Raw genomic sequence first — 17,408 nt, 5'->3', positions numbered from 1 at the left:
CGCATATCTAAGTGTATGATGTGAAACGCCAGTCGATTAAACTTTGGATGGTAGTAACTGTGTCTTAAGTTTGAGTGATACATAAACCCCATCCAGACATCTCGCCAAGTGATTTGTCATGGGTGTGCATGCCATGCTTGGGCTTTCATGTAGGTATCTATCAAACTCAACCATTCAACGATATGTCACAGTTTCACTGACTTATTGAAATTTAGTGTTTAGTCTTTTGGATTAAGTGTGTAGTTGAAGTCTGTTGCTAGAATTATTTGCTGATACTGCAATGCTATCTCATATTTTTAAAAATACTGCTCTTTTGTGCTCTTGACTGCTCCTTGATTGTGTGTCGTCACTGATCATTCTGCTATGATGAACTACTTCCAGTCTGTTGCGTGCTTTGAAATTATCTTATGGAACAATTCACCCTCATGAAAGAAAATTTGTTTCTGCAGAAAACTGAAGTATGTGCAGAGATGCTCCTGCCACAATCCACAATCTCTTCACTTATCACCAATTCCCTATATGTTTATCTGATTATGAATTTTATGATTCACAGTCCTGTGTATTATAAAACCAATGAAATGCGCCATTGGTACAATACAAAAGGGAACGCCAACCTCCCTTGTGACATCAGAAAAGTGTAAAGTATTTCAATGTTAATGTACTTAATTCACTGTCAAATAACATGAAAGATCTGTGCAGTAAGGGTACATCATTTGAAAATGAAATAAGGATGTACTCACTTGACACAACATTTTGTTCATTAGATGAATTACTTAATGGACATAATAAACTGTTTTTGCGTACCGTAAAATGGGATAATTTGAAACGATTTCTGATTTCAGACTTTCATAGTTCCTATATTTCTTTTATTAGATAGAAATTTCTTGCACTTCACTTTCATGTGACAAATGTATTGTATTGAACAGGGGATGTAGAAACGATGGAGATGGTTCATCCCACCATGGCCCTCGGTGGTTCACAACCCCACAACAGGCCACAGCAGTCCACCCACCCCACCACTGCCTTACACTGAACCCAGGGTTATTGTGCGGTTTGGCCCACAGTGGACCCCCGAGAACGACTCATACTAGATGAGTGTATCCCCATATGTTTGCAGGTAGAGTAATTATGGTGTACACATATGTGGAGACTGTTTGCACAGCAATTGCTGACATAGTGTAACTGAGGCGGAATAAGAGGAACCAGCCCACATTCTCGAAGGCAGATGGAAAACCGTAGTAAAAAACATCCACAGGCTGGCTGGCACATCAGATCTTGACACTAACCTACCTGACAGATTCGTGCCAGGAACCAGCACACCTTCCCACTCAGGGAGCAGTGCAATAGACCTCGCGGCTAGACAGATGGGCCGGGTGAAATTTAGTTGATAAGGTTGAAATTCCTCAAAAAATTTTGGAACCACTTTACACCAAAAAAGTTCATTTTTGTGCCTGTTACAAGTATCATCATGATAGGGTGTCACTTGAAACAGAAAGTATTTTGCTAACAAATGTCATGTTAAAAGTATTCTGGGATACATACAACACAAGGGATGGTTCATGGTGTGGGTTCCTGTAGTCATGTCCTAGTTCATGAACCACGGGCAACATATGAGTGGCCAAGTAGGTGGTCCCGACAGTCAGGATACCAGTTACTTTGGAATAAGGCTGGGCATCTCAGACATATTCTGAATCGTGGTCACCTTTGTGCTCATACGGCAAAGACTACCAAATCCACCGGTTAGTCCCTCAGCCCCCAATGGGACTCGGGGCAAGTAAGGCTAGCAACCTGCTTCCCTGGTACTTTAAATACGATGCTGGCAATAATCAGAGCAAAATGCCTCGGACCTTTGGAGGTGACGGAGTTCCACCTCTAACTGACAAACCAGGGACTCCTAAGATACGACTAGGTAAATAAATGGTAATGAGATGGGGAGCTATTATTATCAATGGGGGCTACTCAGGGGAAGAAGGTAGAGATGGCAGAGGCTGCAAGTAAGATGGGGCTGGACGTTTTAGCTGTTAGTGACATTCGGGTAAGGGGTGAGAAAGAAGAGAAAGTGGGAGAATACAAGGTCTACCTGTCAGGAGTCAAAGCAGGAATAACACAATGGGGTGCAGGGCTTTACATTAGGAAAGAAATGGAACCCAGCGTAGTTGCAATAAGGTATCTAAACGAACGACTGATGTGGATAGATTTGACAGTGTCTAGCACGAAAATTAGGATTGTGTCAGTATATTCGCATTGTGAAGGGACAGATCAAGATAAGATGGATAGTTTTTATTAGGCACTCAGTGATGTAGTTGTTAGAGTAAAGGACAAGGACAGTGTTCTGCTCATGGGTGATTTTAATGCCAGGATTGGAAATCGAACAGAAGGGTATGAAAAGGTTACGGGTAAATTTGGAGAGGATATGGAGGCCAACAGGAACGGGAAACAACTCTTGGATTTCTGTGCCAGTATGGGCTTAGTAATCACAAACTCCTTTTTTAAACATAAGAACATTCACCGGTATTGACTGTCATTGACTATATAATAACAAAAAATGGTTCAAATGGCTCTGAGCACTATGGGACTCAACTTCTGAGGTCATTAGTCCCCTAGAACTTAGAACTAGTTAAACCGAACTAACCTACGGACATCACAAACATCCATGCCCGAGGCAGGATTCGAACCTGCGACCGTAGCGGTCTTGCGGTTCCAGACTGCAGCGCCTTTAACCGCACGGCCACTTCGGCCGGCATATAATAACAGATCAGGAATTCTGGAAGTCTGTTAGGGACACACGTGTATTCAGGGGATTCTTTGATGACACTGATCGTTATTTAATCTGCAGTGAAATTGGGATTGTGAGGCCGAAAGTGCAGGAGGTCAGGTCCATATGTAGGAGGATAAGAGTGGAGAAACTTCAGGATAAGGAAATCAGACACAAGTACATAACAGCGATCTCAGAAAGGTACTAGTTAGTTGAATGTAGTCAACTACAGTCATTGGAAAAGGAATGGACAAGGTACAGGGACACAGTACTAGAAGTGGCTGAAGAATGTCTTGGAACAGTAGTGTGTAAAAGTAGGATGAAGCAAACAGCTTGGTGGAATGACACAGTCAAGGCAGCCTGTAAAAGGAAAAAGAAGGCTTATCAAAAATGGCTACATACTAGAACTCAGGTAGACAGAGAAAGTTATGTTGAAGAAAGAAACAAAGCCAAACAGATAATTGCAGCATCCAAGAAGAAATCTTGGGAAGACTTTGGAAATAGGTTGGAGACTATGGGTCAAGCCGCTGGAAAACCATTCTGGAGTGTAATTAGCAATCATCGAAAGGGAGGTAAGAAGGAAATGACAAGTATTTTGGACAGGTCAGGAAAACTGCTGGTGAATCCTGTAGATGCCTTGGGCAGATGGAGGGAATATTTTGAAGAGGTGCTCAATGTAGGTGAAAATACGATCAGTAATGTTTCAGATTTCGAGGTAGAATGGGATAGGAATGATGATGGAAATAGGATCACATTTGAGGAAGTGGAGAAAATGGTCAATAAATTGCAGTGCAATAAAGCAGCTGGGGTGGATGAAATTAAGTCGGAACATACAGTGGAATGTCAGGTCTTAAATGGCTACACAGGATAACTGAAATGGCCTGGGAGTCGGGACAGGTTCCATCAGACTGGACAGAAGCAGTTATCACACCAATCTTTAAACATGGAAACAGAAAAGATTGTAACAACTACAGAGGTATCTCTTTAATCAGAGTTGTGGGTAAAATCTTCTCAGGTATTGTTGAAAGGAAAGTGCGAGTATTAGTTGAGGACCAATTGGATGAAAATCAGTGTGGGTTTAGGCCTCTTAGAGGTTGTCAGGACCAGACCTTTAGCTTACGGCAAATAATGGAGAAGTGTTATGAGTGGAACAGGGAATTGTATCTATGCTTTATAGATCTAGAAAAGGCATATGACCGGGTTCCCAGGAGGAAGTTATTGTCAGTTCTACGAGATTATGGAATAGGAGGCGAACTTTTGCAAGCAATTAAAGGTCTTTACCTGGATAGTCAGGCAGCAGTTAGAGTTGACGGTAAATTGAGTTCGTGGTTCAGAGTAGTTTCAGGGGTAACACAAGGCTGCAACTGTTGTCCATATTATTTATGGATCATATGTTGAAAACAATAGACTGGCTGGGTGAGATTAAGATATGTGAACACAGAATAGGCAGTCTTGCATATGTGGATGACTTAGTTGTGATGGCAGATTCGATTGAAAGTTTGCAAAGTAATATTTCAGAGCTAGAGCAGAACTGTAAGGACTATGGTATGAAGATTAGCATCTCCAAAACGAAAGTAATGTCAGTGGGAAAGAAATATAAACGGATTGAGTGCCAAATAGGAGGAACAAAGTTAGAACAGGTGGACGGTTTCAAGTACTCAGGATGCATATTCTCACAGGATGGCAACATAGTGAAAGAACTGGAAGCGAGGTGTAGCAAAGCTAATGCAGTGAGCGCTCAGCTACGATCTACTCTCTTCTGCAAGAAGGAAGTCAGTACCAAGACTAAGTTATCTGTGCACCGTTCAATCTTTCGACCAACTTTGTTGTATGGGAGCGAAAGCTGGGTGGATTCAGCTTACCTTATCAACAAGGTTGAGGTTACAGATATGACAGTAGCTAGGATGATTGCAGGTACTAGTAGATGGGAACAATGGCAGGAGGGTGTCCACAATGAGGAAATCAAAGAAAAACTGGGAATGAACTCTATAGATGTAGCAGTCAGGCCGAACAGGCTTAGATGGTGGGGTCATGTTACACGCATGGGAGAAGCAAGGTTACCCAAGAGACTCATGGGTTCAGCAGTAGAGGGTAGGAGGAGTCAGGGCAGACCAAGGAGAAGGTACCTGGATTCGGTTACGAATGATTTTGAAGTAATAGGTTTAACATCAGAAGAGGCACCAATGTTAGCACTGAATAGGGGAACATGGAGGAATTTTATAAGGGGGCTATGCTCCAGACTGAACGCTGAAAGGCATAATCTGTCTTAAATGATGATGATGATACAACACAATGGTTGTTTTTAAAATGTCAGTGAAATATTGTTGTAGGTTTTGTTATCATGTAATACTAAAATATTAATAAACAATACGTAGCGGAAATATTTTATGTGAATTAAAATGAAATCATATTGAGTGCTTATACAATAAGTTTATTTCAAATGACAAAATAATAATACGTGTGATGTACCTCTAAAAGAATTAACAAACTAAAGTAGTTCCATTATATAAAATTTTAAAACTAACTGAGAGGACAGAGATAAATGAAACTTGATGATACAGCGAAATGAAATCATATTTTTCAGTACGTAGGTATTGTCATCTTGAAAACTAAATTATTTAGTTACATTAAGAAGATCACTTTTTCCTAAAAGTTCACTGCAGTTCAACTGGGAAGCAGCATCGTCCCCTTCTCACAAACAATGGTTTCACATTGCAAACAATTTCGCCAACATTCGCACACTTATATCACATTCAGATTGAAATAAAATAATGTTAGATGCATTTGTAGACTTCCTTATAAATTTAAGTGTTATGCATTCCCATGAATGTTTAAAACTTCTGCAATGAAGTTTTTAATTCCTTGTTTCTTTGTTCCTTCACCATTTTTGAAACTGCCCCACATTGGACATGTTCTTAAAAATATATTGTATAAAATGAAGATGCATTGATAATAAAATATTATTGGAATTATCTATTCCACCATGAATGGAAGCATATTTTACCTTCGTTTCACTCACTTGCATATCAAACTATAGCCATATGAATTAGCCTTTTGAAAGAAGTTCCCACAGCGTTATTTTTCATAGATGCACATTCATTGTACTTCATAATTTTTTAAACCAACTTACCTATGACGAATTAACGACCTACCATGCACAATCTCCATATAAACAAAATACCAGTCTTGCCGATCTCGAAAAAACTAAGATCCTGACCAATGGTTTCAAGTTCCCCCACTGTTTTGAATTACCCCATTTTACAGGATATTTTAACTGTTTATTACTGTAAATATTGTCGAATAACATCTGATTATCCTTTTAGTATGACTATTTCGACGCATTTATTGTATCTGTTTAGTTTTAGTTTCATGTTTTTACTTTCTCTGCAATTGTTCTTTTATGAATTAGCTGTACTTTCTCTGACAGTCCTTGTTACGAGTATGTAACGTATATTTATGTATTTTTTTGATTCGCTCTATATCCTAGTGTCTCATACGCATGTAATTGAATATGAGTATAAAGGAAATTGTAAACGTCACCATTTGATGGTGACGGCGCCTTCAGGCCCCGTTGATAGCATGTGTGAATCGATCTTTTTCATTAGCCCATATATGACATCTAGGAGTAGCTCATTTTTGCATTCACCCTTTGGGGGCATCTGATTTCTCATCGTTACCATTTCAGTATGCTCGTAAGCTAAAATCTGCACCATTACAGTAACGCCCTCACCATTTACATTAGTTGGTGCTACCTTTAAAACTATGCGAGTAAAAATTCCGATGAAGAGTGTGAATACACTATCTAGCGGAAATGCGGTAATGAATGTGCAGGTTTTCAATGCCTGTGAAACTTCTACTTTAATCATCAACATGTTTGTTTTTGTAATGGCTGCGGTGGTTGTTTGCAATCGAAAGACTATATAGTTGATGTTTTGTAGACATCGAATGTGATACAATCGTAAGCCCGGTCCACACGCAACGATCTGTCTGCGCAGACATCGGTGCAGATGTCTGTACATGCAAAAGATCGCTGCAAATGTGGTGTGTTCACACGACACAAACCCCAATCTACTACTCGCCCGCCATCTGTCGGTGTAGAAAAGAAATATCAGTGGCAAGCGACTACGCTCCCCGTAAACGTCAAACATTTAATTCAGTTATTTTGAAATATAGAAATGGAGGAAGTTTTGTTGTGGTCTGTGTTCGCAACTTGTGTTGCAAAAAACATTCAGACCAACCGCAGGAAACAGAGAAAGCGGGCAAAATGGTGTAGACAGTGGCTGCTAAAGCGAAAGCAGTTTTCTCACGTAAATTTACTGAGAGAGTTGCAGGACGAACCTAACGACTGGCGAAATTATTTGCGGATGGATGTCGAAACTTATAATTATCTCTTAAAGCTTGTAACCCTTCATATTATGAGGAAAATACTTGAATGAGAAGGGCAATTTCTCCTCATGAACGGCTGGCGGTAACATTGACACTCCAATTTCATCTTCAATTGTACTCCTGCTTGGTCTTGGTGTTTCTTGATCACTAAGAAAGCCAAGCAGATCAAAATACCGTAACGTTGGCTGGTATACTTGATCTACTCCTACACCAGATCTAGATTTCTGAACTTTGGATAACTCAATTAGAGCATTGTATGCTGCAATCTTTTTGTCTCGGTCACTATATTCTTTACTTTTAATCTTCCACAAACATGGGTGGTTTCTACAAATTCAATGAATTCACTTAAAAACTCTCGAGAACACTGATGAGTATCAGCCAATTTAATGCCCTGTGCGCACAAATACAAACACTAGACTGAGCAAACAGCTGTTTCGCGCCAGATTTGCGGCGATCTCCTGTCCACGCGCTCCAACTTGTCTGCGCAGATGTGGTTTGAACCCACAGATTTGAGAGGTTTCGCTCAAACCTCCAACTCCAACTTCCAGGTTTGCACACACCTCAGGTTGGTGCAAATCTTCTGTCCACACGCAACGATCTGTCTGCGCAGATGTGATGTGTGCAGACATTTGCGCAGACAGATCGTAACGTGTGGATGGGCCTTAAGACTAAAGAATCGATATCTCTCGATTCATCGAGTCAACATGTTTACTTGTTTAGTGTTTGTTGTAGTCCCCACGTGGGATGGTTGGTGTGTTCAGTGTTTACAGTTCGGTGTAGGTTAGCCGAGAGATGTCATGGATGCGGAGGACTTGTTCCGTAAACTTTCAAATGGAGCGAAGTTTGATCTAAAGAAATTTCAATACGATGCACAGAAACTTCAGGTGAGGAACTACTCAGTTGTCAAAGTTGTAATATGAAGCATGCCACTGATTTTTAATTTAGTTGTATTTTTCCAAAGACTGGTTTTTGGAATACTCCGATTAGATCTATGATGTGGTCTAAATCCAAAGTAGTGATCAAATTTTTCGTTTTAGTGTTCACCAAGTAATGCATTTCCATTGGTAAGATGTATAGGGACAATTATGGTTGTATATATTATGTTGTTCGAAATAATTATTCAATTTCCAACAGTCAAAATCTCGTTGGTAAAAAAAAAATCATTACACTATGAACAAAATACCAACCTGGTTTTAGTCGATATTAAAAATCATTACACGAACCCACCTGTGGAAACAACCTTCTGTATGTTATTTGGTTCTAATATTAACAGTAGTTGACAACAGAATTTCTTTCCGTGTTTTTCGCAAATGAACCTGCACTGATCAAATAGTGTCGCCCTGTTTAACATACTATCATTTAAAAAAAAAAAAAAAAAAAGTTTTTTAATTCTCCCATCTACAGATATGTACTCCTTTTCTTGATGAAAATCTCTACTCTGGGATTAATTATTTTAAAAATGTCAGCCATTAATAGGTACAAACCAACCATTTTCGAAAATAGAACAAATAATAGACTCATCACTCTTGGCTCTTCTAGTAGTAACGAACGTAAGAATGGAAAAACAAAACATACACCATTTTAGGGCCTCTATCTTGGAGGTCTCCTCCGGAAGAAGTACGATTGCAAGTTACATTTTCTACTAATAACAAGTTGAAAAATAATCTTATTTGTAATATGAGACCAGTACATTCACCCATAAAAAACTCAAATGTCTATAAAATCAGCTGTGACGCATTTCCAGCCTGTTACATAGCATATACAGGACACAAGCAATATTGTTACATTTGAAGAACATCTTGTAGCAAAAGAAGGTAAATATATATATAACTCGTTCTTTGCTGACCATTTATTAATTACAGTTCATAAGCCTAAAGAAGTTCCCAATATCCTGCACACACACACACACACACACAAAGGCAGGCTTCAGACTTGATGCCCTTGAAGAATTAGAAATTTTCAAACACCTTTCCCGTAATGATGGTTTTATTCTGAACGAAGAGTTGCAACTATGTAATAAAAAATTCTGTAATAGTATAAAGCCCTTACTTATAAGTGTGTATATCTGACTCGTCATCTTCTTAGAGTACATCCTAAACTATCATCTTCCTCTCTCCTTGTCTATTATTACACTGAGATACGATATTCGCTATTGCATTGTCTTGTACTTTTTATTTTGCGTAATAGTGGCTGTTGATTTTCGAGATGATCACTTATATGCTACTGAAGTTATTTTTGTCAATGTAAGCAGCTGATTTCTTAGATTGTTAGTAGATGGAATGACTTGTTTCATGTCCATGTTGAGTTAACTTTGGCTTGTGAGCAGCACAGTCTGATGCCACCTCCAGTGACTCTTTGGTCTTACAGCCCTTAGCGGCATACAGTGTGCCACATTATGTAGCTATAATTTTTGCTGATAACTATTGTTCTTACATCAATTCCAATACCTTTAATTTTTGTATGGCTTTAAATATGAGTTTAAGAATTATTTTATATGGCAGAAGCTTTTTGCTCATAAATCCTTTTTCTGCTTTGCCTACATGTGAATACAGTCACCTCATAAATATGTTCAATATAATTACAATATATTCTTGGTTTTCCCTCTATATTAATGGGTTTGGAATCTTTTATAGGTAGTTTTTTTTCCTGATGAAGACACCCACAGTTGGAGCCAAAACTCCTCAAATCAAATCTTCTGGGACTAGTCGGCTGTATTACACAGATCACAGCTATAAACAGTAAACTAATTTGAGGATAGCAAAAGAAAATGTTGTGGGTAGTTCTTGCAACAATGAGCTGATATGTTCCAGTTAATGTCATTGATTTACATTAATTAATTTGAATGTTTATGTTGACATATGACAGGAAAGTAATGTCTTATATTTGTGCCTTGTGCAGTGCGAAGTCTGACACTAATTTTTGCACTTGACATTCTCATATTGTTGAACCCTTTTATTTTCAAGTGTTGCCGGTAGCTGTTTGTATTGCTTGTTCTAACTATGCCACATCATATTGCTCATGTGGTTATTGGAACCATCAAAATGTACTGATATTGGTTATGAAGTGATTGAACTTTTCATTAGAGCTGCTTTGTGTAGTGTTATAGAAGAGCAAAAACAAAACAAAAAAGAATTAGATTGAGCAAGCAATACGGGGAAATTGTTACAAAGAATGGGTGTTACAAGATGTTAGAAAGTCAAACTGTTCAGCCCAAAATGGAAAAACCTACATTTAAGCTAACACAGAAGATAAGCAAGACTAAGGCAAAAGTTCCAAGAGATGCAGGCATGATAAGGCCTCTTCAGTTTCAAATTGGGGAGCTCTTTATAGTGATTCCAGTGATGATATGGACCTCATTGACTCTCAGTGATAAATATTATAGTGTTAACATAAATGCCACTGAGGGAAGATTTTGGAGAATATGTACTACAGAGTGTATTATGAAGAACAGTGGTGTGGTGGAAGGTTTTTAACTGCAGACCTTCAAATTCATGTGCTGCCAGAAACATACGATTGATCAAAGGAAAATAATTTCGTAGAAGTTAATGTGTGAAATACGTATTACATGGCCCCATGAAACTGATAAATGATTTATTTGACAGTGAAAGGAATGAAAAAAGGCATAAATTACTATAACATTTTGCTATATATAAATGATGACTTTGCTGAAATTGTAAATCTTTTCATTTGTTTTCAAATGAATATCATGGTTTGCCCATCTTACTTTTGTTGATGACCTTTCACTGCCACAATGAAATCTACTCCCATACACAGGCTACCAGTACTAAGTCATATCCCCCTGCCAGATCTCAGACGTAAAGATGTTCTCTTAAGAGAGAGTTCAACAAAATAATGGACAATCCAGAACTACCGATACATTCTGACATCAGCAATGCGAATACTAGTCGCCTACATTCGAGAAAACCAACAAGGGATTGCATAAACTTAAGGAACAGCAACTATCAAATACCATTGAGTGGCAGAAGAGACTTAACGACAAATGCTGCCCAACAGTGCCTCCTGTGAAGAAGAAACTGCCACCTGGTTTCAACCTCCCTCTCAGACAATTGTCCACACTAAACAGAATCTGAACCAACCATGGGAATTGTGCAGCCTCCCACTTCAAGTGGAACATAACTTCAATGCGTGATTGTGACTGTGATGCTACACAACATACGATCCAGCACATCATCACTGAATGTAGAACAAGAAAGTATAATGGCAGTGCTAGTGACTTTGCTCACTCAACTCCGCAAACCATAGACCAAATTTGTAATCTAGATATACAAGTGTAAATTTCAATCATGATAGATGTTGTATCTCTAGCCATATGCTAAATAAATAAATGATGACCTTTCTATAAAGTGTTCTTGTGTGTTACATATCAGTTGTAGTATGTTATGTGTATATGTGTGAAAAATGTAACATTCTTTATCTTTAAGAAATAATGAAGTTTTTGTATGGAAAAAGCTAAATTCGTTTTTGTATTGGTGGTCTGACAGCCAAGATTGGGTGTTCTGTATTTGGTGAAAAGGGTCGACAGAAGCTTCCGATCCCACGCGTCGGCTTTGACCCGTGACGTAAGGGTGTTGTCGTGTGTGACGTCATAACGGCGCGGAGTTTGGTTTGAGTGTGGCTGTCTCCAGTTCTGTTTTATCTTATTTTATTTACTTTTCTGATCTGTTCGTTCTATCTCGTGAGATTTTTTTTTTTAGTTTAAAAACACTTATTACTTATTTTAATTATCTGTTTCCTCCAATTTCTGTTTTAGTTTATTATATTTATCTTTCTGATCTGTTTGTTCTATCCCATGAGGATTTTTTTTTTTTAAAAGACGAAAAACACTAATCAGCTACTGAAGCATCTTGATCTTCTATGGGTTGCAGGGGTTACGACCCCTGGGGAGGTGAGTGGGTATTCATGCATGGCTGTCTTCACTTACACGTTGTAGCTACGCAAGGCGTCTAAATTTGTTTACATTTAGTTTGCCCCCCCACCCAAAACACCCCATTTCCCGCACTTGTCCTGTTAGTGTCATTAGGCTTCTTGTGGAAAGTGTGTGTGTTTGTTTTTGTTTCCGCCATATTTGTGACGTCATGGGTCAAAGCAGACGGGTGGGATCGGACGCTTCCGTATTTCCGGTGAAAATTTCAGGCAGATAGATGTTACTGTTATTTTTGCAAGACATGTAGTACAAATATAGAGGGGAGGGTTACTCTGTTTAAGGATGCCAGGTGGGGTAATTAGAACATAAGGTTGCTAACATAAAGTGTTTCTTTTTTGTATAAATGACGGACCCATTTTAACTGCAACAGGCTGTCAATTTTACTCTTTTAATGCACCATGCATATAAATTACATCACTGGTCAGTTTTGGCCTTAGGCCATTAGCAAATGTTTGATAATGATGATGTGCGTGTCACATTTAAAAATGTTTGTTTTGTGTGGGCAGACATCGGCCCACCCATACACACATTTAGTGTCACAGATATGGTCTTAAAACAATATCAGAATTTGATAATGGTCTAAGGCTGAAACTGGCCAGTAATGCAATATAGGTGCAGCCGGCAGGGGTGGCTGAGCGGTTCTAGGCACTACAGTCTGGAACTACGTGACCGCTGCGGTCGCAGGTTCGAATCTTGCTTTGGGCATGGATGTATGTGATGTCCTTAGGTTAGTTAGGTTTAAGTAGTTCTAAAAAAGTTCTAGGGGACTGATGACCACAGCAGTTAAGTCCCATAATGCTCAGAGCCATTTGAATATATGTGCATGATGTGTCAAAGAAATAAAATTGACAGCATATGGTGGTTAAAATGGTCCCATCACTTAGATGTTACATTGAGGCCTTGGACACGTACATGAAGAAAAAATTTCTTTTTGACTGTTAGTGGTTTGCTTATCAGATATGGTGAGAACATCACTGAATTGGAACAGCCTAAGTATTAACAATATGTTTTATTGAAATGTCTAGATTGCTTTGTTTATAAGTTTTACAAGAATCCAAAATATGTTACATTTCTGTTCTAATTATTCTGGTTTTCCCACAGGTTAAACTTGTGAGTTACTTACTGAAATAGTGACTAACCAATGTTTCACTATATATGATGGATTACTTACATTGAATTTTCAGGTTATAAAACCGAAGCGTGTTGTTGGCCCCTTCCCTATACAGATTAACTCACAAAATGACGTTCAGCACAAAAAACTAGACTATGAAGAGCTCACTCAACCACAAGAGAGTTTATCAACTGAGCTGAAATTGATTGGTTCTATAACAGCTGATGGCAACAAGAAAAAGCATCTGAGTAATAAGGACATAAGAAATAAAGAAGCTGCTCTTAATCAGGAGAAGGTATGTATGATTTTCATTATTATAAAAAAAAAAAGTAAGCTTTTAGAATAAGCAGTGAATAGACAGAGCACTAAGGTCTTATTGTAGAGATAATCTAAGGCATCCTAAATCTAGGTGCTGCGAAGTTACCGTAAGATTTTCATCTTTATTCGTTGTCCAAATGGCTATTTGTTTAACAGTGTACTTGTTACACATAGAACAAATGTAAATAATCATTAACTAAACAATAAATAAATCAACACATACTAAAATTATACTGCAACAAACCACTCTAAGTCAGACATTAAAATACTAATTTCAGCTCAAATGTAGATTGGGGCTAGCTGCAGTCACAGCAGTCTTCTCTAATATTCATAGGTTACCACCACATCAGTTTCACGTAGTCAATTGGATGACACTTTGACATAAACAGTGAGAGACAAGAAAAGAATCTTACGTATTTCTTTTGCCATAATTGAAACCATTCTCTTCTTTGCAGTTTTTTGCTGTTTATTTGTGGTTTTGATCATGCATTTTTCTGATTATGGCTAAAAAATTTATCAAATGGTGACATGTTGCAGTGCTGTACCTCTGTGATGAGAAACTGTTGTGCTGGAAATTATTAAAGAGAACATTTTACCAGGCACAATAATGATATCAGATTGTTTTTGTATATAGCAGTGCCTGAAAGACAAGGGCTTTAGCCATCTCACTGTTGGCCACAAATTAAGAAAATGTACTAGTGATGTCAGATTGCTCTTTAGCTTAGCATGATGTCTAGGTTAGGTTCATATGTTACGGTTTGACATACAGTAAATTCATCATATTCATTCTCACAGATATTTTGTTTGCTATTTTCTGAAATATATTATGAATTGTGAGTTTGTGGTGACATTGGAACCTAGTAACACAGCTTACATTGCTGCAAGAAAAATGAGCAGCAGATACATTAATAATATTTGTAGCCACAAATACACTACTGGCCATTAAAATTGCTACACCACGAAAATGACGTGCTACAGACGCAAAATTTAACCGACAGGAAGAAGATGCTGCGATATGCAAATGATTAGCTTTTCAGAGCATTCCCACAAGGTTGGCGCCGGTGGCGACACCTACAATGTGCTGACATGAGGAAAGTTTCCAACCGATTTGTCATACACAAACAGCAGTTCACTGGCGTTGCCTGGTGAAACATTGTTGTGATGCCTCGTGTAAGGAGGAGAAATGCGTATCATCACGTTTCCGACTTTGATAAAGGTCGGATTGTAGCCTATCGTGATTGCGGTTTATCGTATCGCGACATTGCTGCTCGTGTTGGTCGAGATACAATGACTGTTAGCAGAATATGGAATCGGTGGGTTCAGGAGGGTAATATGGAACGCCGTGCTGGATCCCAATGGCCTCGTATCACTAACAGTCGAGATGACAGGCATCTTATCCGCATGGCTGTAACGGATCGTGCAGCCACGTCTCGATCCCTGAGTCAGCAGATTGGGACGTTTGCAAGATGACAACCATCTGCACGAATAGTTTGACGATGTTTGCAGCAGGATGGACTATCAGCTCGGAGACCATGGCTGCGGCTACCCTTGAAGCTGCATCGCAGACAGGAGCGTCTGTGATGGTGCACTCAACAACAAACCTGGGTGCACAAATGGCAAAACGACTTCCCCCCCCCCCTCCCCCCCCCCCTCCCCCCCGGATGAATCCAGGTTCTGTTTACAGCATCATGATGGTTGCATCCATGTTTGGCGACATCGTGGTACACGCACATTGGAAGCGTGTATTCGTCATCGCCATACTGGCGTATCACCTGGCGTGATGGTATGGGGTGCCATTGGTTACGTGACTCTGTCACCTCTTGTTTGCATTGATGGCACTTTGAACAGTGGACGTTACATTTCAGATATTGTTACGACCCGTGGCTCTATCCTTCGTTCGATCCCTGCGAAACCCTACATTTCAGCAGGATAATGCACGACCGCATGTTGCAGGTCCTGTACGGGCCTTTCTGGATACAGAAAATGTTCAACTGCTGCCCTGGCCAGCACATTCTCCAGATCTCTCACCAATTGAAAACGTCTGGTCAATGGTGGCCGAGCAACTGGCTCGCCACAATACGCCAGTCACTACTCTTGATGAACTGTGGCATCAGGTTGAAGCTGCATGGGCAGCTGTACCTGTACGCGCCATCCAAGCACTGTTTGAGTCAACGCCCAGGAGTATCAAGGCCGTTATTACGGCCAGAGGTGGTTGTTCTGGGTACTGACTTCTCATGATCTATGCACCCAAATTGCGTGAAAATGTAATCACATGTCAGTTCTAGTGTAATATATTTGTCCAAGGAATACCCGTTTATCATCAGCATTTCTTCTTGGTGTAGCAATTTTAATGGCCAGTAGTGTATTTCACAGTCTTTTTTTTTCCCCCCCTAAATATGTCATGAATTACAAGGTTGTCATTAGCTTGGGAACTTATAGGCAAGTGAAACGAGCAACAATTAAATTTATAAGTTTGGTTAACATGAATATATTTGATTCTTTCTACCAAATGTAATTTGATTTCAAAGGTTGTGGTATTTTTACATAAAAATACGATATTTGTTCGTCTCTCGCTTCCAAACGTGTCATCCGTCTGCTGCTTCCTTATTAGCTGTGTAGAACAAGTGACTGACACATCTGTTTTCATTCCAGTGATAAAGCTGTCAACATTGCTACACGAAATGTGTTAAGTATGACTCCAGCCTTAATCTAGACTTTTACCATAATTTCATTTATTTTAACTGAGTTTGCAAAATTGGCCTAGATTTTGGATATCATACTGTGTAAATCACAATTATTTTTGAAACTTCTTGGCAGATTAAAACTGTGTGCCGGACCGAGACTCGAACTTGGGACCTTTGCCTTTCGCGGGCAAGTGTTCTACCAACTGAGCTAACTGCGAAAATATTGGAACATATACTTTAATAACACATGCTCAATAAAGATTACAAATAATTTACTTAATTGTTGTACTTCTATTTTGTAAATGCATTAGCATTAATTAATATTATTAATTATACATTGATACAGCGGTTACTATTTAACTGTTGAGTGTCTGGTAATAAAAAACTTTCTGCTCATCTTCAGCAAGAAAAATATTGTGGTGATCCAATTACAGTCTTCTTCTTCTCCACTTTATGACTTAGGCAATCTTGCCCATTCCACTAATGACAATGTTATTAGAGTCTGAGGTTACATGTTGCAATCTTCTATAAAAATTACATAAATTCATCATCTCAAGCATTGGCAGATTATTGATGTAACAGCACATTGTTTTCCAATGTAATCAGTGAGGCCTTTCGAATCTCTTCATCTGACAGTTCATATGTCCGTCCAGTTACAGCTGTGGAATCTGATTTACAAAGCATTAAGTTTTTTGGAACTGTTAGTGTATCTGATCTTGGGTACAATAAAGAACTCATCCACAAGGATTCATAAATAGTGGGTTTTCATTTCTTGATAGCACATAAGCCAAACACCATCTGTTGTGATAAGCGCAAGTGATAAATTCAGTAAGTCACACCACCTTCACCTGAGCCCACTTCAATTTTGTAAATATTCTTATAACGAGAAACTAGTTTTTAAACTGTGGCTTTCCTTGGAGGAATAAATGCATGACGACGCTTTGTGACTCCTACGGTTTCATAAAATCATTCTGCCAAGCTAATTTCTTATGTTGCATGTTCATCATGTGTCCCATAGAAGAAAAGTGATTGATGCGATATTTGTTTTATCCCATTCATACATTTGGTACATAGTTAATATTTGATTATTCACAGGATTTTGCAGTTTAGCTTCGACTGTGAACACTGTGACACACTCCCTTCTCATGTGAAGTAGCATAAAAATCCCATTATGTCTCATTTCCTTCAAAATCATCCATATGATGACCA

General features: G+C 38.9%; 1 protein-coding gene across 1 annotated transcript in view; it reads left to right on the top strand.

Annotated features, from left to right (window-relative positions):
• The first annotated feature begins 7,851 nt into the window (after positions 1-7,851).
• LOC126203048 (probable ATP-dependent RNA helicase DDX52) overlaps positions 7,852-17,408 on the top strand; it is a 69,419-nt gene continuing 59,862 nt past the window's right edge. Inside the window, exons 1-2 of the mRNA XM_049937286.1 lie at positions 7,852-8,025; positions 13,271-13,492. Coding sequence (XP_049793243.1) covers positions 7,939-8,025; positions 13,271-13,492 — 309 coding nt within the window. The 5' untranslated portion in view covers positions 7,852-7,938. The remainder of the gene's footprint in view (positions 8,026-13,270; positions 13,493-17,408) is intronic.

This window comes from Schistocerca nitens, chromosome 9, assembly GCF_023898315.1.
Source record: "Schistocerca nitens isolate TAMUIC-IGC-003100 chromosome 9, iqSchNite1.1, whole genome shotgun sequence".
NCBI classification, from domain to species: domain Eukaryota; kingdom Metazoa; phylum Arthropoda; class Insecta; order Orthoptera; family Acrididae; genus Schistocerca; species Schistocerca nitens.
Note: the sequence above shows the minus strand (reverse complement) of the source record. Positions and strands in the feature narration are given on the sequence as shown.